This window comes from Sturnus vulgaris, chromosome 8 (genome assembly GCF_052056855.1).
Source record: "Sturnus vulgaris isolate bStuVul1 chromosome 8, bStuVul1.hap1, whole genome shotgun sequence".
Lineage (NCBI taxonomy): Eukaryota > Metazoa > Chordata > Aves > Passeriformes > Sturnidae > Sturnus > Sturnus vulgaris.
In genome coordinates, this window is record NC_142250.1 from 4,735,633 (window position 1) to 4,759,873 (window position 24,241).

Consider the following 24,241-nt stretch of genomic DNA (forward strand, 5'->3'; position numbering starts at 1 on the left):
GACAAAATATAAAAAAATCTCCTAATGGGCTGAGATTTAAGTGAATAATACTTTTTACCACCCTCTGTCCCTTCCCAGCTCTCTCATTTTCCTGCTCAATATTCCCTATGCCCTGCATTCTGAATATAAAAATGAGAGATGTCTAAAGAAAAACAGTAGATTTAAACTATTGAGATGAAATTTTGTTGCACCACTGATGCAAACTCTACCCACCAATATGTAACTCATTTCAATATCTTTGTCACAGCAGTGGAAAAATGGAAAACTGGGCAGCAAAATATAATAACATAAAAAAGATGGAATTAAGTACTTTACTAGGTTTACTGTTAATAATCTTTCTAGTGACAGTTACTATTTACCCCATTTAACTGTTTTAAAGGACAGATTTATCAATTGAGAAACTCAGTGAGCACTATAAAATACCTATGAAAGGAGAAGGAAAAATGAGAAATTTTCAGGCTGAAAGGAACAAAATACAGAGACATTTAAACTTAACTCTCCTCAACCAAGGCCTGAAACAATTTCACAAGTTCTGAGAGGAGACAACTGAAATAAAAATAAAACCTGGTTTTCTCACTTCTCTGAAAGGTAATAGGGAAAGAAGGAAAATTCCTTGGTTTAACCATCCAGGCAGAAAGGAAAAAATGGGAGAGAAATTGAATTCTGCTTGTAATGAATATATTGCCTGCTATTTGTGGTTATTTTCAAGCAGAACCTAAGAACTGATAAATTTCCTTTATTGTTCAAGAGTGTACCAGACAACAAACGTGAGTAACTTAGAAGCTATTATGTTTTGGGAATTTTTTCAGGACTAAAATCAAAACAGTGTCCCACAAAATAGGGAAGCAAGAAAGCAAAAACTGAGATTATTTGTCCATTTTATTTGTACATTTTCCTGCAACTGCACTCTGGAAAAAAAACCAAGAAATGTAAAGATTATTATCCTTAAGGATAATAAAAGTCAAGTGGCCAAAACCCAGTCTGATTATTATAGATGGTTATGAGACTGTCCAGACACTCTGAGGTCAGTGTTCTTTTTCTAACTTGCTTTCTCTGATCATACAAAGCGGTTTTATGAACTAATTTTCCTCTGGGAACTGTCAGAGATGAGCATCCTCTCCCAGCAGAGGATCCCAAAGGATCCCTACCCCAAGAGGGAGGGTAGGGTACAAGGTGACTTTGCTCCTCATGCAGACAATGAGGGGAATACCCCTCAAAATCACTGTGTCAGGGTTCAAAAAATGGGAAAGAAAGGTCAGTTTGGCCTCTGAGAAAGTCTTTATAAAGCCTTTATATATATGAAGTATATATATATATATATATATATATATATATATATATATATATATATATATGTATATAGGAAGTGTATAGATAGATAGATATTTTATAGCTAAAAATTGAGCAAACTACCAAATAGTGCAACTGCCCAAAATCCCTATCAGGGATTGGTTTGGATTGGAAAAGACCTTAAAACCCATCCAATCCCACCCCCTGTCATGGGCAGGGACACCTTCCACTATCCCAGGCTGATCCAAGCCCCAAAGTCCAACCTGGCCTTGGACACTTCCAGGGATCCAGGGGCAGCCACAGCTTCTCTGGGCACCCTGTGCCAGACCCTGCCCACCCTCCCAGGGAACAATTCCTTCCCAATATCCCATCTATCCCTGCCCTCTGGCACTGGGAAGACATTCCCTGTGTCCTCTCCCTCCATCCCTTGTCCCAAGTCTCTCTCCAGCTCTGCTGGAGCCCCTTCAGGCACTGGAAGGCCACAGTTTGGTCAACCCAAAGCTTCTCCTCTCCAGGCAGAGCAATCCCAGCTCTCCCAGCCTTTCCTCCCAGCAGAGCTGCTCCATCCCTCTGATCTATCCTGGTGTCTACTCCAGACTCGCTCCAGCAGCTCCAAATCCTTCCTGTGCTGGGCCCTCTCTATTTCTGGCATCATCACCAGTCTACTGAAATCCTAAGACCTGACCATTAACTTTTTTTTTTTTTAAGCCAGGTAATTGAGAAACTCAGATCATCTGGTAACGTGGAATGAGTTGAAAAAAAAACTTCTCTCCCAAACCACCCAGAATTTTCTACCTTCCCCCTCCGACCAGATTACAAACTCAAGAAAACCTGGAAGTAGCCATGTGCTGACTGTGCAAACAGAGCATGGATTTGGGAAAACCTCACTCCTGGAATTTAAATTTTCTGGCAGAGGTGAGCTAAAGGCCCAACTTCCCCATTATTCCTCTCCCAAATAACCTGTTCTGGCTCAATTGTCCTAAGAAATGTGTCCTCCTGCTCTTTGAAAGCCTCCAGGCTTGGAATATGTTATATGTTTGCAGCTGCAATGCCAGGATGTGTTTGAGAACTGAGCAGCACCTTCCCTCTGAGCACAGAAACACTTCAGCAGCTTCAGACAAGCCCAGGAGCTGCTCTGCCTCATCCCAGGTATCATTAACACACCTCAGGCAGCTCAGAGCATCCTCAAGGCCGACTTTGAGTACAAAACATTGTTTTTATGAGCAGAAATCTCATTTAGCAACATTTTCTGCCTCATGCTCCCTGCTCCTTCAGGACAACAGTATTTGATACTGTGTTTCCATCCTGCCTTGTGCAGCATTTTAAGGAACCTAACCATCAAACTTTTTTTCTTCCCTATAGATCTTGCTGGAAATGCCCCTGTGGCTGTCCCTAATGGTTTTTAAGCACATGTATCCCAAATTGAGGGAACAAAACAACACAAAGGAAGAGTTGAAGATGCAAAGGCACAAGTACAGCTCAAGAGAGACAGAAGGGGCACTGAACTGTCTCCTCATCACTGCTACAGTCAAATTAATTCCTGATTACATTCAGAAAATGGCATTTTATACTAAGTCAGCTGACTAATTTTATTTTCCCAATATTCCCACTGCCTCCAACCACTCTGGAATAACACCACTGGCATGTTGTCTTCTCATCTATCTAGACGGTCAACACCCAGAGCAGGGCTGAGATCTTGGAAGAATTATGCAAAAAGAGCCTTTATCCATTAATTTCAGTGTCACCAGGATTCACCTCCAGTCTTGCACTAAAACATAAATCAGTGCTGAAACTGAAACTGCTTCTCTCTGGGTCGGTGTTCAACCCATTTTTCCTTGCTCATCTGCTCTACAAACAAACTTGCAAAAACCAGCGGGTATTCTGGCATGGGAAAACATTTCTGGTTATGTCTGCACTGCTTACCTGTACTCCAAAAATGTTTCATCTCAAGGTCCTGCTAATAAAGGAGAATTTTCTTTTTCTTTTGAGATTTTTTCAGCTGAAGTTTTTTTGTGGAACCTCAGAGGAAGCAGCTGAGCTGCAGCTCTACAGCTAAAACAGGCCTGACATTTAGTATGAGCCATTTTGAACAGATATTTAATTAAGTGGATGCAGATACACAAACTTCATTTCTAGCTGGTTTCAGTGCATTTCCAATTTAGATGAACAAGGCCATATACTGCTAACAAAAAGTGAGTTAACAAATGTAATAAAAGCCCTGAAATTACCTTAATAACACCTTCTCCAGGCCTCATATCTGTATAGATCTTGACATTGTAGGAAATGTTGGAGAAGGTCGGGGTATTATCATTTGCATCGATCACCAGGATGTTCACAGTCACTGGGATACTCTCTTGGACTCCATCAGAAGCTGTCATCTTCAGAGGGATAAAAAAAAGCAGGACAGGAATATATTTTAATGATGTGTTCTCAATACAATTCCAAGAGAAATACAATTCCAACAGGAGAAAATACAGCCTGACAACCCAAAATCAGCATTTTGTTTCTCTCTGCATTTACAACTACAGGAGCATTCAGCAGAGCTTGAGCCTGCGTGTGCCAGACTCAGAGCAAAAGCAAAGCAAACACATCCAAACCTTTCCAATGTAGAAGTGAGAGGGAATAACTTGTAATTTCCCAGGGATGGGGCTGAGATAGGAGCTGTTGAGTTCAAGGAGTCTCACCTGGATATCACCACACCCAGGAGCTCTATTAAACCTCTCAGACAATGTTTTGAGGTGGGAATTACAGAGCTGGGGTCTCTTCTTATTCCACAGAGGAAACTGGAGCTCTCCTTTCCAATGAAAATGGACAGAAAATAGGGAGGCACAGACTGGGAACCCCTGCAGAACTGGGCTTGCCCACAGCCAATATCCAAATTGCTATAGAGCTGCTAAGGGGTTCACTCACAGCCTGAGGGAATATTAAATCCATTTAAGCTTTTTTTCTCTTCTTTCTTTTTTTTTTTTTTTTTTTTTTTTTAGTACAGCTGGTTGTGCTTTCTGTCAGTCTATTTTCATTTTTTTTTAAATTTGGGATAAAAAGAAAGCAAAAAACCTAAGACAAGGCTCATGTTCCTGGCTCCAGGCATAAGTGAAAAAAGGCAGCGAGAAAAGTAAGGCCAGGAATAAAAACGAGGGCTCAGAACCTGCCATGGGATGAGGAGTAGGTGCCAATGCTGGGGCCATGGAGAAGGTGCTGGCAGGAGAATCTACAATGCTGCTCTCAACCAACTCATCCTTCACTGCTCTCCTCCTTCTGGGCCATTTCAAGACTTCTGAGAATGCTGGAATTGATCCTTTCCCACCACTTGCTCTGAGCATTGCATGGAGACTTTTCCAAGGGCATTTAACTTACGGAGAAGGTGTAGAGCTGCTGGATCTCCCTGTCCACAGGCTGCAGCAGGGTGAGGTAGCGGGTGATGCCACTCTGAGTCACAGTGAAAAACGTGGTGTAGTCGTTCAGAAAGAGATGGAGCTGTGGATCCTTGGTCTTTCAACAATATCAAAGGAAAAAAGAGCATTTTATTATAAAATTCAGAGGGACATTAAGTCTCCAATTACATGCTGCGTGTGCTTCTTTTAGTTGAAACTTAAATAAGCCCAAATGCTGTGACTAAAAATCTAAAAAAACTGTAAAAAAAAGGTTAAAAATCTCACTGGTGGCCTAAAAATCTAATCTTCTTGATGAAAAATGTATTAAAAAACCACCAGAGTAAGAAAATCCAATTGTAAGCAAATATTTGTACTGTTTTTAAATAAGTGCTTTTTTCCCCCCATTAAACAGTATTTTTTAACACAACTTAATATAAGAAACCAGATTCAAGCATTTATCTTCATATTAAAACCCAAAAGAAGCTGAACTTGATTAACAGAACAATAAAACAGCTGGGTTGGTGCACTGAACAAAGAGAATGACATGTGGTGAAGTATTTCAGGAAATAGAGCCAGCCCAGGGGGTCTTTTTATGTCCCAGAAAGAATTCAAAATTATTGATGCAGAATTAGGAACCTCTCAGTTGATGGCAGGAAAACATCATAAATGAACTGAAAAGTAACATTTTAAGATAAAGACCAGAAAAAAGCCTTGTAAATTCACTCATGGCTACTTGAGGACTTGGTTCACTCCTGATTTCCAAGTCTTTCAAAGTGTTTTTGATTTATTTAACTGATCAGACTCTACATGAGTTAAATTTTCAAACAAACTACATTTGTTTTTATTGCCCCCAGTATTCCAACAACTTTCTGTGTCCTTGTCCATGATCTGATTGATTTAACCTGACTTCCTGCTGCTCTCACTCATGAGTTACAGAGTTTATTTCTGTTGGTAGAGGAATGCAAATTCCAGAAAAATGCAAAAGGCTAGGAGACAAGTCCTATAAATCCTGCTTTAAACTGCCCCCATGAATGTGGAGATAGGGAATCAGAGGAGTGGTACCAGGAATGACAGAAAATCCAGGATTTCACCAGCTATTTTCCAACATCATTCCACAAATACCACCCCTACAGAGGAGGCCATAGGGAGAATCAGCTGAATTCCAGAAAAAATCCCAAAAGGAGAAAAGCTGAATTAAACAAAAAGTTCCCAAAGGAACATTATTTGTCTGAACACTTTCTGAGTCCAAAGCTCTTCTGGAAGGATCACTCCATTAGTGCCATTCCTGGAGGATTAAAACTCTTGGGAGCACAGGACAGGTCCCCAACCCCCAGCCAGCCCTGACCTGCAGCAGGTCGCACCAGGATAGAGCAGCACAAAACCAGGACAGAGAGAAACTGCTTTAACTGAGCCCAAATAAAGTCCAAAAAAGCAAAGATTACACTATTTAAATGAGAAAACATTGCAGGAAGCCACGGGAAAGAATTATCCAAGTGTTCCACACGAGTGGTTCCTCAGTTCCTAAAGCTGCAACTGCATCTCCCAGGAAGATGAAAATTCATTTTACAGCCAGCAATGCAAACAGCAACCTCTTCATTCCAGGAAAATATAGGTAAAGTAATTGCCCATAATTGCTCATTCTGTAGACTATATCATAAAATCCGTTAAGAATTTAATTTACAAAACCCCCAGTTAATGTTGCAGTTCTTGCTTTCATGTCCTTTTAAACACTAATAAACAGCACTTTTTTCCTAATTTATTCCTGAGAAAAGCCAATGATGGAGATCCGAAACCCTTCTGGAGTAATGTGTCCTATTCCTTTGCTATACTTGTCTTAGAAATGTTCTCCTAATATGGAAGGTAATTGCCTTTACAGCAATCAATGCCTATTTTACCACCTCCCAGGCATGTCAGAGCCACAGAGCAATTTATTCTCTTCATCGGGAAAAGCATTGTTATGCTTGGACATTATTACCAGGAATATTTGACATTATTATCAGGCATCTTGGACATTATTATCCCATTTTATACTGCCTGAAAAGACAGCTTGACTTAATTGAACATTTCATGTAAGAGAGAACAACCCCAGCTACATTGTCAACACAATTTCCAACGATTCATTTTTTAAAATAATTTCTTTTTAGGGCGTGGATTTCAGCACTTTTGTTTCTGATGATTTCTGCTGACATTACTGGGTCATGGAGACAAGGCTGGTCTCTGATAAATTGTTTAACGTGGAATTTTAAGTAGAAAATTATCACAATCCATACAAAAGAGTTCACATGCAACATGCAAGGAGCATTTCAAGCACACAGTTCAGATCTGAGTTACTTTTTAATGTAAAAAGCACTTCTGCAATACTCAGGATGTCTTTGAAGACTTGCAATAATTTAATGAACATTAAGCAATCACAGTTTATGACTTTATGCCCAAAATTGGGTCCAATGTGTTTAAAGGGCTCTTTGCAGGCTTCAGAAACCAAGGGACAGTCCCAGACTCAAACATCATCAAGGCAGGGAGAAATGAGGGAGGAAAGGCGGAAATAAGGGAAGAAATCACACAATGAAGGCCAAAAAAGGTGTTTTGCATACACAGCACCCAATACCTACAGGGAAAGCACCTGGTGGGACCTACAAAGGAAAACACAAAATGAACATGAGTGAGGAAACACAAACCCAGGACTGAGGGACAGGAAAACATTTGGGGGATTCATGGTTAAAGAAAAAAAAAAAACAACAAAACATTAAAAGGAGATACACAAAATGCTGCACCCAATAACCAAAGCCTGGGCTCAAGTGTGTTCTCCTTGAAAAATCTCTGGAGAAATTCCTGCATGGATGTGGATGCTCCTGCATTCCTGCTACTCCTCAAATCCCAACAGGGGTTACAACTCTGCCCAAAGCAAACAGTTTTCTAAAACTGATGAAGATGAAACCAAAATTATTTGGGATCATTATAATATTGTCAACTGAGCAGACAAGGGTATTTATTCTGTGTGTGTTTCAACAATCCCAGAAGTTTTTGGACAGGGTCTATTTGGCTGTGAAGTTCTCCAGGTCAGCCAGAAATAGTTCCTAGAGTACCCAAAATGCTCAGACTTCCTAATTTGCAGCACCGGCCCATCCCCTGAAAGCTGCACTAATAAAAAGACACTTTGATGACACAGCTGAATTGTCCAACATTTTCAAGTGGAGGATGATCAGCACTGAAATGTCCATGGAAAATTTGTTTTGTTGGAAAGGTGTTTCCAGCATCTGTCCTTGTTCCTGGGTGAAAGGAGAAAGTCTTTCCCATGTTCACCTGGAAAATCTGAGATCCAGAACCTTGCAGAGGGAAAGCAGGGGAGATTCTGTCTCCCCAACACAAGAAAGATGTGGATCTGTTGGAATGAGTGTGGAGGAGGCCATGGAGGGGTTGGAGCCGCTCTGCTCTGGAGCCAGGCTGGGGGAGTTGGGGGTGTTCACCTGGAGAAGAGAAGGATCCAGGGAGAGCTCAGAGCTCCTTCCAGGGCCTAAAGGAGCTCCAGGAGAGCTGGAGAGGGACTGGGACAAGGGATGGAGGGACAGGACACAGGGAATGACTTCCACTGCCACAGGGCAGAGATAGATGGAATATGGGGAAGGAATTGTTCCCTGGGAGTGTCAGAAGGCAGAAACCATGAGATATTAATTCTAAAATAATCAAGAAAGACACACAACACTACAGGAGCAATTCAATGTTAATATTTCTGGTTTCCTTAAGTGTAAAGATCCAAAACATTTTAACCCCTATCTTTATAAATCCTAAAGGAAGGAAAGCAGCCTTTTGTCTCTGTCTTGACTGTCTGTTTGTTTTAATAATGATATTAATGGGCTCCTTAATTCCAGGAAGGAAATTTCCTGAGTTGTTACAGTTGTTGGAATGTCACTGCAGGGCTGCCCAGGGCCAGCAGAACTTGTCCCCTTGACTGCAAAACAACTTCAAACAACAAGTGGGAGTTATAGAAGAAATCAGGCAAATATCAGAGAAAAATACTTTGGAATTTAAAATGATTCAGTTCTCCTGGTTAAAAAAAGAAATTAAAAAAATCTATTATTTTTCCTTCTCTAGATCTATTATTGAAAATTCATAACCTGCACTTGTAGCTGCATTTAAAACTAATTTTATACATTACTTGCTCTGTCTGCTGCCAAAACATCCTTAATTAAAATTCTTTCAAATTTCCAATAAGTTGTCTGAAAAAAAATTCCAGAGAATCACAAAATGCCCTGAGGTGGAAGTGAACCACAAAGATGATTGAGTCCAACTCCTGGTCCTGCATGAGATAATTCAGGAATGCCAAGGCCAGGCTGGACGGGGCTTAGAGCAGCCTGGGATAGTGGAAGGATGGCAAGGGTGGCACTGGATGTGCTTTAAAGTCCCAACCCATTCCATGACTGATACTCAGTGCAGCTTTATCACCAACCCTAATGACTGGATAAATTAATTCTCTCCCATGGAAACCAAAGAGGAAGGAAAAAAAGGCTTGGGAAGCCTTATGTAAAGAGCTCTCAGCTCACTCAGTTTAAGGTCCTCATCTCAGCTTTGGTTTGCTCAGGTCTTAAGGTACTTGTGTAACTTAATTTAATTTATGCCATTTAAACACAGCACTTAATTATATCAGCACTTGGCAGTGCTGCTCTACGGAAAGGTCTGTTTGCAATGTCCCATCTATAAATTAATTTCTGCAAGGTTTATAGCAGGACTCTGTTATAATTCCCACAGGGTTTCAATTTAGAGTGGGTTTTGCTCTTTTTTTTCCTCAGACACACAGTTAAGTGAGCACTTTCTTCCTGCATTTACCTGAGGACATGGAGTAATTTTAATTTTTCAATTAGCAGGCAGAATTCACTATGATTAACTAGGGTCACCAGTGGGAACTGGGATGCACCAGCACAGAGGAGATTTATCTCAGTGTCTCATCAGCAATCTTTAAATTTAGGTATATTCCTAAATACATGAGTTTACTGAGGTACAATGAAACCATCAGGACACTGAGACCTGCAGAAGTTAATGATCATCACCTCTGCTGACAATCCCACTTAGTGTTTGGCCATTTTATATGGGAGCTCTATGCAATTGCTGCACTCCCAGCTAGAATTCTGGGAATTCTCCTGCCCACAGCAGGTTAGAAGCACTCTGTGAATCCCTGGCACATGAATTGAAACACGGGCACTTCAATCTGGTTCTCTCACATCTGTGTTACATCTGCATCATGACATGGCTTTGGAAAGGGCTGTGCATGATCCAGGTGATGCCAAAGGAACAGGAACAAGGAATATTTCCACCCAAGAAGGAGGCTGATCTCCTCTGGCTGCAGGCAGACCTCTGTGCGTCACAGAATCCCAGAGTGGTTTGGGTGGGAAAGAACCTTAAAGCCCATCCAGTGCCACCCCCTGCCATGAACAGGGACACCTTCCACTATCCCAGGCTGCTCCAAGCCCAAGTGTCCAGCCAGGCCTTGGACACTTCCAGGGATCCAGGGGCAGCCACAGCTTCTCTGGGCACCCTGTGCCAAGGCCTTCCCCGGTCCCAGGGAACAATTCCTTCCCAATATCCCATCTGACCCTGGCTTCAGGCAGTGGGAAACCATTCCCCCTTGTATCACTGCACACCCTTGGAAAAAGTTCCTCTCCACTCATTTAGATGTTCATCCACCTGAATTTCTTTATCTCTCCCTGTGACAGCAGAAACCCACAACAAGAAGACAGCCTCAAAATAGATTTTTGGCAGTTACTTCTCATGCCACACTGAAACATTCATCTTTCCCAACAAGAAACAAAAAAGAATTAACTTTTGGCTCTGCCTCATTGTGTATTGTGTGGCTGAAGTAGATTTTCACTAACTTCACCAACTCCTGCTATTCATCATCCCATGAAAATTAAAACATGAGCTTAAGCTCACCAGGAAAAGCATTTGGGCCCTTGAACTGCCATATCCATTGAATATCCTTCCTGTGGAGAGGAAATTTCAGGTCTGTTTGTACTGAGCCACAGAAACATGTAACAACTGTTAAGAAGCTGCCTGAAGCTGCTCAAGAAAGATATATTTGGTTTTTACAGCAATTTCTGATGTAGATTATTTAAAGCATGGTCGTGCTTTGAATTAAGAATCTGCTGCAGATTGGACAGATTTTTTTCATTATTAGTGATGCAATTAAAGGCCACAACTCTGTTGGAATTTTTAGTGCAGGCAAACACAAGTTTATGAGTGAACTTCCCTATCCCAGATCCAAATATTGGGAGGAATTCATGGGAATGTGCTGATGTACAACAATAAAATGTGGAGTCCAATGGTCAAACTGCCTGTGATGGATCTCAGAATCTCAGAGCACCCCTCAGAACTCCAGGTATGAACTTGTACTACTAAATATGGAACAGAAAGGACTTCTAGTGGGAGCAGAAATCCCAGGATTTTATTATAAACCTAGGGAATTAAAAGAACAGGTTACTCTTCCATGCAGAAATTCCCTAAATGAAATATTTGTATTTTGAGTGTGTAAATACTATGTTGATACTTTCCATATGATTCAATCAAAATCAGCCCAAATTCAGGATTTAACATTTCCAAGAGATCCTATTTTTCTGTCTTGGGTATGACCTAATATGGAGTTACATGGAGAACCTCAAATTATCCAATCTGCCTCTCACACAGATTGGATGATTCTCCTGGGCAGAGCTGTGCAGGTGCCAGGGAAGGGTTAATGCAGCACTATTAACTCCAGCTTGAAAACCCTCTGGAACTTAATGAATTCCCAAGTCTCTCTGGCATCCCTCGAGTGTAGCAACATCATCCACCAGAAAGGAGAAAGAGACCAAAAAAACCAGAACCCTGGAGAAAACTGCCTCTAAATTTGAGTGTCTAAAGTAGGACATGGAATTTTCTTCCATTAAAGGGAATTGCTTTGAATTATTCCACAATGGAATTGTGTCTAGCAGTGCTGCATGACTTCTCTGAACTCTGGGCTTTGTAGCACAGGGATACCTTCCACTATACCACACTTCCCCAAACCTAATCCAGCCTGGCCTGGGACACTTCCAGGGATGGGAAATCCACCAACTCTGTGTTATATTTATGAACCTGATCCTTGCCCACCTTGACTACTCCTATCCAGAGCAGCATCCAAGATCAGATTAATTTGATCAGCCAAGAAATTGCTTTGCTTTAAACAGAACTGAACCTGAGTGTTTCCCAAGCAATCCAGATGTTCAATAACTCCTGCTGATTCCCACCCTCTGCCCACATTCCATACCTTCTACCCAACTTGCACAAAAGCCAGATCCAATAGCATTTTCCATCTGCCTTCTAACCATTAATTTTTAACAATGCCCATAAATTGATGGTGAAACTTTAATGGATAGAGATCCTCTGCAGGAACTTGGGATTTAAAACAATAAATCGCTCTAATACTGTGATGCTTTAGTGCCAATGGGCTTTTGTGTTCCTTAAAAAGCATGAATTTGCCTAAAGCAAAGCTTTGAAAAACAGATTGTTTTCAAACTCTCAGATTAAGAACTTTACTCAAGAGATCCTATAACTACTCCTACAAAACCTAAGCCTGCAGCTTGGCTTTCCTTCTATAGCTGAAGGAACCAAAAAGATCAAGGGAGATAAGTGGAGGGACAATGGAAATTAGAAGGGAAAGAAATACTGGCTAAAAAAATCCATAATGATCTTGGTGAGAACAGAAGAAAGGTCAGAGATGTTGTACTGTTACTACTTGCTTACTATCCCTCTGGAGATGCCTGACTTCCACTGTGAATAATGTTACATCAAAATCTGGCAGAGCAAAGAACACAATGAACTTTCAGCCTCCTGCTGTTCCTCCTATTCCTCTTCTTTTTGGTTCAAATGAGGAATTCCTTTCTCTCTGAGCTCCCCTCTTCCATTTCCATGGGGTGGGGCAGGCTCATCCCTGTCACAAAATGCATTTTGATTCCTCTGTGCACTGAGCATTCACCACCTTGAACAGAACAGAGTCTTCCAGAGAGGTGGGAAAAACACAGATCAGAAAAAAAACACTTCCAAATCTATCTGAACTCAGAACAAAAACGAACAGAAAATCATAAAGAAATTAGGGTGATTTTTTTTTAATTCATTGATCAAAATAGGTTTGTCTCAATTAAAAAATAAAAAAAAAAAAGAAAGAAAAAAAGAAAGGACCCTGAAAATTATAAAACTGCAACCACTCTAAAAGAACAAACTGTACCTCTTCCACGTCGTTGTCCAGCACCACAACCTGCAGGGGGGAGGTCAGGTTCCGATTATCCGAGATGGTTGTTCCCACTGGGGAGGATTCCAGGATGAAGCCCTCGTAGGTAGACTTTGTGAAATAAGGCTTCTGGTTGTTCTCATCCAGGATCTCGATGTGGAGATTGGCAAAGGCAGGGAGAGGATGGCCATTGTCTTGTTCAGCCTAAAAAATCACCTCATTTGTCAAAGGTTCCCAGTTAGGAATAGCGACTGGGAATGGTTCTACTTCAGATTCATAATCCAGTTAAAAAATTGACTTTTTTTCTCAGGTCCCCCTACTATGGAACTCAACATACAAATACCAATTTTTAAATACCAATTTAAAATTAACTAGGAGACAAGAACAGGATCACCTTCCATCACAGTTGCATTTACACATCCACAAGAAACCCAAATCTTGTGCAAATACAGCTCCTTAAACTCTCAAGGCTGAGGGTTTTGGAAAAAGCTCTAAGGGATGAAAGAAAACTGGGAATGCTGATTGTGCAGCGGAACCTACAGCAGCAGCAAGAGAGTTAAACGCATAAAGTGGGAACAGCACACATGGACACATTTGCTTCCTCTTTCCCCAAATCTGCCTCTTCAACATTACATGAATAGGATTTTAATTTGGACGTTGCCTATTTTTGAATCCCAGTCTGGTTTGGGTGAGAAGGAACCTTAAAGCTCATTCCATATCACCCTTTGCCACGGGCAGGGACAGCTTCCACTATCCCAGGGTGCTCCAAGCCTTGTCCAACGTGTCCTTGGACACTTCCAGGGATCCAGGGGCAGCCACAGCTTCTCTGGACACCCTGTGCCCAGGGAAGTTGTGGATGTGTGTCCAGCAAAATTCTTTACTTCCACAAATAACCCCCCCCCCATCGCAATGGCAACTCTGCATCTCCCAGGAGTTACTCCCTGATATTTTTCACCTGATTTATTCTTATTCTCAAACTTCCTAAAGATAAAAGCACTAATTTCCCATTCCAGGGTGCTAATCCTATAAAAACCTATGATCCTGGTTTCTTTTCCTGAAACTTCCCAATCAACAAGTAATTAAAGCAAAGAAACAAGGGAATTAGGAGACAAAAAGTAATTTGGTCTCCAGTTTATAAAGAGCAAACCGGCTTTTATTACAGTCCTGAACTTGATACTGCAGCAAAACAACAGTAGGGCATTCAAAGGCAGTTTCCTCTTCCTATGGCCAAAATCTGTATTCTCAAAATCTGGATGCACACAAACCCTGGATCACAACAGAGAAAACAGGGTCTAAATTCCTCTTCTTAACAAGGCTTTCTGTTTGCAGAGGTTTAACTTCTAATCTGGTATTTTCCCCATTTCAAACAGATAATTCCTCATTTTTCAAATCAAGAATCCAAGGAATCTTGGTCTGGAAACATCCCTCTGACTTCATCAAAGTTTTTAAAAACTTCTTATTTAAACACCTTTTCTTGGTCTGAAAAATGTTAATTCTCTTTGTTTATAAAACAGCAATAATTTGGTAATGACAAAAACCTCTATTTAAAAAAAAGTTGTAAAATCTTTTATTTCAAATAAAAAGAAATATAAGAATAAAAATTGTTATTTTCTTCAAAGGAGGTGATGACACCTTAAGTAATCCATAAAAAAACTTATTCTCAGGTTTTAGGAAAAAATGGATTTTTCTTTTCAAAATATACCTGGATTACTCTTGAACAACAGGAAAAAATGCCCCAGGTTCCAGTCCAGTCCAGTTGATGCTCCACTGAATTAAAATAAACTACATGTGTCAAAACCAACACCAACAAAATTACCTGGCAGGACTCTGGCTACCAGGAAGGTGAAACTCCAAAAATGTCCTGAGATGGAATTTTTGCCCAAGTTAAAATACTGAAAGCATGAGAGAAAATCCCAGGAAAAGCCTATTCCTCAAGCCGCACACACTGCTGGGATTCTATTTTATAAGCAGATGTATCATGAAATTGGAGAATCCTGGAATCTTTTAGGATGGGAAGACTTCCAGGATAATGGAGTCCAAGCTGTGCCCGATGCCCACCTTGTCCCCAGCCCAGAGCACTGAGTGCCACCTCCAGCCCTTTCTTGCCACCTCCAGGGATGGGCACTCCAAACCTCCCTGGGCAGCCCCTCACAAGGCCTGAGCACCCTTTCCATGCAGAAATTCCTCCTGCTCTCCAACCTGAGCCTCCCCTGGCACAGCTTGAGGCCGTTTCCCCTTGTCCTGTCCCTGTTCCCTGGCAGCAGAGCCCGACCCCCCCTGGCTGTCCCCTCCTGTCAGGGAGTTGTGCAGAGCCAGAAGGTTCCCCCTGAGCCTCCTTTTCTCCAGGCTGAGCCCCTTTCCCAGCTCCCTCAGCCTCTCCTGGGGCTCCAGCCCCTTCCCCAGCTCCGTTCCTTTCCCTGGACACGCTCCAGCCCCTCCAGGGCTCTCCTGAGGTGCTCCTTCCCACAGGACTAACAATGGTTGTCTGTCATTAAATACTCTTTTCTTATGCTTTTCCAAGTAAAATTGGTCTCTGCATTGCCAGAAGTTTCCATACAAACCCTGCAAGTTACTTTATAATAACACTTAATGTTCCTTGCTATAAAGAGATCCTGAAAAATAGGAAAATGCAAACAACAGAGGGTCTCAATCTTCAGAACAGCTTGAAGCACCACAATAATGGCTTTGCTTGAAAGTCCAAGTGAGCCTGGAGCTCATTCTGGGATAAAAGCAGGAATATTCATCCAGGTGTTGCAGGCTTTGTTCAAATGCTGGGAATTACACAAGGCCAAACACAAAGAAAGTTGTTTGCTCCCAAAATTGGACTTCAGATTTGAATCCCTGGAGCCTAAAATGACAGAGCAAAGGAGTCCTTCCTCACTGAGCACTTCCACTCAAAATCACTTCAGCTTTCCATTGTGTTCACCAGTCAAAATGATGGATTAATTTCATTTTTTTGTTTCCAAAGACACCAGTATTTAAGGAAAAGGAAGCTTTGCAAACATCCAATTTCTTTTTGCCTTTTGCTTGAAACAAGGAATTTCATATTACAATGTGAGGAATTGACTTCCTTTCAGGTGTTCCATGAAATCAGTCCTAGAAGCAACACTTGACTGCAAGCAGAGTTCAACACAGACCCTTCATAATGCTCAAAAAATATATTAAAGCTGTAACATTGGCAATTTTTGCTTCAGTGCCCTATTTCTTGGAGTTTTTCTTAGTGTGGGGTTTGAGGGTTTTTTGTTTGTTTGCTTTGTGGTGGTTTGGGGGTGGTTTTCTTGTAATTTTGTTTTGTTGTATTTTTTTTTAAGAGATGAAGTTATACCTCATGAGAGTTGTTCCAGACATTGACCACTACTAGTGCAAACCCTTTTCCCTCACACTGTTCTGTTAAACACTTGCCTGGACTTGCTGGCCACAGGTTGAGCTTTGTGCTTCCTAACACATATTTTGGAGCACAAACAGCAAACAATTTACGTTTTCTTCACCCAGAAAGCCACTGGTATCTAAGCCACAAAACATTTGGGTTCCAGTCCTTCAAAGAAAAAGTTTTAGTGTCAAAATAATGAGAGATCTCTCACATAACCCCAAAGATGTGGCCTTCACACTTCTACCAATAAAGCAGCACAGAATTAGATTCTGGTATAACTCAGTAGTTAATAGAAGCTAAAGCAAAAAAAAAAAACCCAAATACAAATACAAAAACAAAGCAACAAAATTATGTGAAATGTGTTAATTTTCACAGATATTTAACTTCTTTTATAACATCATCTGTGCTGAAGACTGCTTGTACCTGTAGTGTCCATAATTTTATCCTGATGGAAGATGGCTGGAGATGAAAGAAAAGCAGTTTCAGGTGGGATGCAAGAAGTGAGGAGTGAATGGCTGTGGGAATTAACAGGACCAACAGAAAGTTCACTCCTTCAAAGTAGTAGATGAAACAGTTCCCCCCAAAAAAGAGAAATTAGGGCAATGCAAAAGGCTCCCTCATGGAAGCACAGAGAATTCAAAGCTGGAAAAGACCCACAGGGATCACTGAGTGCAATTCCAAGCTGGAAAGGATCCACAAGGATCATGGAGTCCAGCTCCAGGCCCTCAGCACTATCCAGAGCTGAACCATGCTCCAGCCAGTTCCCAATGCCCCCTCTCACTGCCAAAGCAGCAGGTCCTGTCCCAGAGAAACATCTAAATGAGAGCAAAACATGGTTCCCTTAGATAAAACTCAGAGTTACCATTTCTCCATTTAATCACAGAACCCACTTCAGCAAGAAATACTCCTATTTCTTCATGGAATCACAAAATCCACTTCAGAAATCCTCCGTCCAAAAAATCTGTCCTAAGGTGCAAGGAAAGGGAATTGTTTTATCTAAGACCTGTCCATGCTGCTCCTTTTCTCCAAGACTACAGAGTTATCTGAAGGGTAAAATAGGCTAATTAGGAATAATTTAAAAAAAAACCCATATGGGGGGTTTGTCTTCATGCCAGATTTTTATTTGATAAAAATGGGAAGGTCCAACCCTAGAAGCAAAGAGAAATACAAACAAAAAACCCCAAAAACCCAAACAAAACGTAACAAAACAAACCCCAAGCCAAAGTAATAATTATAATTAAAAAAAAAAAAAAAAAGAAGAAGAAGAAACAAACAAACAAAAAAGCCCCAAAAAAGTTCTCTCTCCCCTCCAATCCCAACAGGAAGATGAGCAAGTGGAGCTGAGGGGAGAGTGGTGCAATGAGGATAAATATGAACTTCACACACCCTAAAAAAAATTGGGATGTCAGGATTTATTCCTGGTGAGTGGCTACACACAAATCCTTGTGGAAGAGTAGCAGGGGGAGCTGCAAACTGTGCTCCAAGAAGATCCCAGAGTTAAGGAAAGCAAAATTAGGTGGCAGGAGTTGAAACCAGATGGGCTTTAATGTCCCTTCCAAGCCAAACCATCCTGGGATTCTGTGATCTATTATTTAAATGGATTTGATTAAAACTAGGAGCAGCCAGCAGGGAGAGAGGGAAGGAAGGGCAGGGTGACAAAGTGGCTTCTTTGAACAGGAGAGGCAGGGTGAAAAAGAGACAGCATCTATCCAGATTTAGGCTAAACTTTAGGATTGGGGAATTATTCCCAAGGTTAGCATGTACAGCACAAGGAAAGAAGCACTGAACTGGATTAAAACTATTAAAACTTGGCTTAAGGACAAGGAACACAGAATGTCTTTAGAACACAGAAGAAAAGTGACTTTGCTGTCACTGTGGCAGGGAAATTAAATCAGCACAAAATGTGTCTGGACACTGGGCTCAAAAAAACACCCAAACCCCAAAACATCCATTTTAGGGCCATGGGTAAAGGGTAACTTCACGACCAGCAAGACTCACGATGCTGCAGGGCAGTGAACAGTAATTACAGATTATTTTCCAAATATTACAACTCTTCCTTCTTCCCTTAAAAAATCCACTAGCTATGAAGCCATTAGGCCAAGTTTTAAGTGCTGAATGTTAAATTTTACAAGGAAAAGAATTGTTTCTTATTGCAGAGAGGAAATTTCTTTCAATAAAAGCATTGGACATCCCTACAGGACATCCCAATTATTGATTTTCATTATTTCATTGCTCTGAGAGGTCTGACACAAAATTTAGGGTCAATCTTACTGATGTGAAGAAATATTTTAGTGATTTAAAGGAAAGGTTTGGGTTTCCTGGACCCTTTTTTTCCTTCATCGCAAAGATGAACCCTGTCTCTGCACTCAGATTTTTAATTCTACATCAAATCCCATCACTGTATTAAACGTAAGAGAGAAAAAAAGGGCTGTCTCAAAGATAATTAAATGAATTCTGAGTTCACCTTAGGGCTTAACCTTTGAAAAGCTAATTTGAAAAACCACTTATTGTCCTTAGTACCTACAGGAGATGCACAACTAAAGGAATGATTTGGAAAATGTCAGCCTTTACAGGAAGAGGATGGAGCAAGTCTTTAATGAAAATGAACTTCTTCCATTCTTTTCCTTATCTGTTGCCCTGAGTACAAACTCCAAAATTTAGAGGAGCAAAAAATAAGCACAAATCCTCTGAAATGCAAGAAAGTTAAGACCTGGGAAGAGGGGAAATTTGGGGCTACCCCAAACAAAGGTAACAAAGGTCAATAGGTGATGGAGCCAAGAGATCAGAACAGATTGGGAAGAGTTGAAGACTGAAACTCTTGCAAAAATCAACCAAACCTTGCAGATATGAAATTTCTGAAGGGGTGAAAAAAAATTGGATAATTTAGGACTTTTTAAATCTTAAAACTTATGGAGCATTTCTCTAATCTAAGAACTTCCAGTCCAGTGAGCCTCAACTGATGAGCATCTCCTCATTGCCTGCTGGAATTGTGCTGTCTGAAATTCAGAATAAAACAGCCACAGAATCACAGAATCACCAAGGTCAGGAGAGTCCTTCAAGGTCATAGAGTCCAACCATCACCCCAGCAGCACCAGCATCACCTCTAAACCATGCTCCCAAGGGCCACGTCTTGATGTCTCCTGAACATTTCCAGAGAGATTGACTCCAACACTGCCCTTGGCAACTTCTCCCAAAGCCTGATTTTCAAGGACAAAGAATTTTTTTTCTGTTGTCTAATCTGAACCTCCCCTGGTGAACATGGTAAGAAGAACAATTCCAAAATCATGCTTGAAGCTGAAGCCAAAGACAGAAGCCTAGAGAAGAGAAGCAGCTCAGATCTCCCTGGGTTTCTCTTTTTATTAATAAACTTGTTTTCCATGAGCCAGCCTGGCCTCCCTTTGAGCCCAGGCCAGCATTCAGCCCCACAGCACTGCCTATCAAATTCAAGTCATAGAAGGAATCCGAGTTTGAGTGGGAATGAACTTTGAAAATCATCTCGTTCCACCTCCTGCCATGGGCAAGGATACCTTCCACTATCCCAGGCTGATCCAAGGCCCATCCAAGCCGGCCTTGGACACTTCCAGGGATCCAGGGGCAGCCACAGCTTCTCTGGGCACCCTGTGCCAGGGCCTCCCCACCCTCACAATGAACAATTTCTTCTTAATATCCCACCTTGACTTCCCTTCTGCCAGTCTGAACCCATTCCTGCTTGTCCTGTCCCTCCAGTTCCTGTTGCAGAGTCCCTCTCCAGCTTCCCTGTATCCCCTGAGATCCTGAAAGGTGCTGTGAGGTCTCCACCCAACCTTCTTTTCTAGAGAAGAACTCATTTTGTCTGTTTTAACCCTGCCACCTCCTTGTCTCAGCTAGGAGCTCCTCAGCCTGGCACAGCAGAAGAAGCTGAACTGCTGCTGCTTCTTCACTCCCAGAACTCTCGCACTCCACCTTACAAGTAGGTGGCTGTCCCAGCTTCTTCCTTCCTCACCTGGAAGAGCCTCTGTCCTGCTCTATCCTTTTTGGGACACTGTGGTCAGGACACCTGGATCTGTTCAGAGCTGCGGTGCTTTTCTCCCTGGGTTTTTTTTTTTTCTATTTTCACTAATGAGTTCTAATGTTCCAGTCTCTTTTTATATGTTTTTTTTGGATCACCGAGCCAACCTTCACACTCCATTCCCAGTTCCAACACCAGGATCTCATTCCCAAGTCAGGCTAGAACTCATCATTTTATATAAAAGTTTAGGGCAATACTTTCTGACACGTTTCACTTTATTTTAAAGCCATGGCTAATTTTATCAGTCACTTTATCACTGAGTCCCTTGGTCTTGCAAAGTCCTTCTGCAATTCTACAGTCAATCTCTGGAAGTTCCATCCCAGGAAGTGTTAGGAAGATATGGGGACATGGAGTAGTGGTGGGCTTGGCTGGGTTAATGGCTGGAATTGATGATTTCAGAGAGTTTTTCCAACCTAAATGATTCTGTGATTATATCCTTTACAACCAGAATATTTTACATATATATAATGATTCTGTAATACCTCAGGATCAGAATTAGCTATTATTTCAGGAATTCAAGCATTGAGATAATTCCCAAGATTCTCTAGCCTAGAGCTCTCCTCCACAACCTCCCTGTGTTTTAAACCTGATCATTTTTTGCCCTTGCCAGTGGCTGGCAAACATCGTCTCCCAGTCTCCCTGTATTTCCACTTGGAACAGGAAATAGTCCCTGTGCAATCACACCAAACATGGCACATAAATATCTGTATTTCCTGCCTTCCAAGGTTTTTCCACAGTTTCATCCTGAGGCTGTTTCTGAAGTGATGTCTTTTTTCCCTGTAATGCAGGAATTTTTGACAGCTCTGAGAGCAACAGACAGGAGGGATCAGTGAAGCTCCCAATGGAATAAGACAAACCAAACAACCTCCAGAGTGAGGAGAACATCACTTCCTGTTGTTTCTGCTGAAATCCATATCAAGGAGAATTATGGACATTGGGAAGAGTTTAACTACACTGAGACTAATGGGGGCATCTCTTTTATCCAAAGCACCTCCAAGAGAAAGGAATCAGAGAACCACAAAATATCCTGAGCTGCAAGGACCCACAAGAATCATGGATCCAGCTCTCGGCCCTGCACAGACTCCCCAGCAATCCCACCCTGTGCATCCCACCCTACGAGTGTTGTTCAAACACTCCTGGAGCTCTGGCAGCCTCGGGGCAGTGCCCATTCCCTGGGGAGTCTGGGCAGTGCCCAGCACTCAGGAAAAACCTTTCCCTGATCTCCGACCCAAACTTTCCTGGCACTCAAGCACTGCTCCAGACATTCCCTGGGTCTGGCCCCTGCTCACAGGCACCAGAGATTGGAGCTGTCTGTGCTACCCAGTTTGGCTGGAAATCTCACTCAGTTCAAAAATTCCAGCCAGGAGAAATTCCAGAGTAGATGGAATAGATATTACAGCAGAAACGTTCTCCATCACCTCTTGCACAATGGGATCCCAAATCAATTTCCCTCTAACACTGGAATTGCAAATACTCTGTTCCACTCTGACCTTCTGTCACCCTCTAAACAATAGGGAAACGCAATCCCACTGTAGAGCTGTTTCCAAGGAATTGTCTGTCACCGCCTTAATGACAGCCTGGCTGAAAGCACTCCTGGGATCACAGGGATAGATCTAAGGGATACAGAAAATGCTATGCAAGACTACTCTTCAAAATCCTCTGTATTGCCCTGGCATCGTGTTGAAGTACATTTCTGTCACCAGCTCTGTGGGGAAGGCACCAAAACCACCCAAGAGATGCAAACCAATTCTTTTTCACAGAATTCCGGACAGGTTTGGGTTGGAAGGACCTTAAAGCTCATTCAGTTCCACCGCACCTTCCATTAGCCCAGGTTGTAAGAATGTATTCCACATGAGCCATAAAACTCCTAAATTCAAGGAAAAGTCCTATTGATAAGTCAGGCTACAAATGTTATTTGAAGCTGGTAATCTTATCTTGCCTTTTCCCTCTTCCCCCTATTTTTAAAAAAATAATTTAATTGGAGTTTTTATTGAGATGCCCAAGTCACATAAATCCTCCCTAATTTCCCAAATACAATCAAATACAACAGACAGTGGTTTATGACTTGACCAGCCAGACTGGATGAAAACCCACTCTAGAACTATCAATTTAATTAAGTAAAACAATTTATCTATCAATTGAACTATCTAAATTCTAAAGCGATCAATTTAATTTCACAGCACACAGGTGCCCACATGAAATCACCAAAACGTTCCTCTATTTTTCCACCTGATGTTCTAAAAATCAAAGCATTTTTGTCACTAATACAATGCCATTAGAAATAGAAAATCAATTTTTGCAGGAGAAATAAAATGCTTTCCCTGATTTTGAATATGACAATGATGCATTTTCTTTAAAGGGGAGAAAATCTGACATAGTTCTGGGTAAGTAACATAGATCAGAGTGGTACAACAGAAATGGAAAAGGTCTGTGAAGGTGGGGAGGCTCTGACACAGATTCCCAGAGAAGACGTGGCTCCTCCTGGATCCCTGGAAGTGCCCCAGGCCGGGCTGGATGGGGCTTGGAGCAGGTCTGGGATAGTGGAAGGTGTCCCTGCCCATGGCAGGGGTGGCACTGGATGAGCTTTAAGGTCTCTTTCAACCCACACCATCTGGGATTCTCTGCCCTTCATTAGCTTCAAAATATTTCCAGGGTTTTTTTTGCTGTTCCAACTCCCACAGGTTTATAGCAGCTCTGAATGGACAAATGTCATGACTTTTCCTTAATTACTGGACATCAACCCACTGCAAATATTGAGGAGAAACTCTTGCAACTCCTCATCCTTTGCCTACTCCAAAAGTGAGTCCCTATGAACTGAATCACCCCCAGCATAAACAAGTTTATCAAAATCAGCTCTCCCCGAGGTGTGGTAATTCTCCAAAGTACGGGAATTCCATCCATGAGCATTTCCCTGCCTGTGCCAGCACATCCAGCCTCCCATAGCCCATCCTCTTTGCAAATGGATAATAATGGAAGTGTCAGCTTAGATTCTGTCTGATTGATAAATACCCTTTGCTCAAACAGAAATGGAACAAAGTGCATCAATTTGACTAATTCTCCCATTTGCTTCGTGCTTAAAATAAATAAAAATTGTCTGACACTTTTTAGACCTGATAACAAGAACATAATCTCATGTCTACAGTGCAGCGGTCGTATCACTTTAATTTTAATTAAGCCTTTTCAGTTTAAAGGTTTAATCCACATATTGTGGCAGCCTTGGTGTTGCCACGTGGAAATTTCTATTAGAAATCCCCAAAAATCCACTTTTTTTTTCTGTAAGGATGTTGTAATATTGCTCATGTTTCTTGGCTAGGAGCTTCCATAGGAGAGCAAAATTGGTTTTCTCCTTGCTTATCATTTAATATATTCCAGAAGTAGAGGAAGGCTGAAATACAGCATTTCTTATTAGGATCTTTGGTTTTTTTCATTGTCTACCTATTTGAGAATTCAACATTTATCAGCAATGCAGGTGAGTGCCCCCATTTCCTGTCTACCTTCCTTCCTGCATTCAAATATTCCTGTATTGACTTAACCACCTTTTCACAGTTTTCCATAATATCTTAACAGGAGAAAAAAATTGATCTTCTCATATCAGAGGGAATATTTTAAAGATTAAATTGAGTATGCGCTGCAAAAATAGTAGATTTTCTGTTTGAAGGGAAACATCACAAGTTGCACCCCTTCAGATAAAACAGAATCAGATCCTACAACTGTGAGAAATGACACATGTGCAACACAAGAAGCTGAATGTTTGATTTGGTACAAGCCTGAGCCATTATTCCAAAAGGCCCTGAAGGATACAGCATTAAAACTTTATTGTTTTAGCGGCTAGTACATTGCCATTCTACCAGACTGATCTTTTTCCTTACTGTTTTCTTACATTCCCTGACTGCACATTGACCACAGCAACAGGAACCTCTTAAATCCTG

At 41.5% G+C, this 24,241-nt stretch overlaps 1 protein-coding gene across 21 annotated transcripts in view; it reads right to left on the bottom strand.

The window, feature by feature from the left end:
* PCDH15 (protocadherin related 15) overlaps positions 1 to 24,241 on the bottom strand; it is a 643,743-nt gene that overhangs the window by 138,267 nt on the left and 481,235 nt on the right. For all 21 annotated transcript variants that reach the window (XM_088168755.1, XM_088168758.1, XM_088168745.1 and 18 more), the window contains 3 exons: positions 12,892 to 13,098; positions 4,648 to 4,782; positions 3,519 to 3,668 (listed from right to left, as the gene is read on the bottom strand). In XM_088168755.1, coding sequence (XP_088024881.1) covers positions 3,519 to 3,668; positions 4,648 to 4,782; positions 12,892 to 13,098 — 492 coding nt within the window. The remainder of the gene's footprint in view (positions 1 to 3,518; positions 3,669 to 4,647; positions 4,783 to 12,891; positions 13,099 to 24,241) is intronic.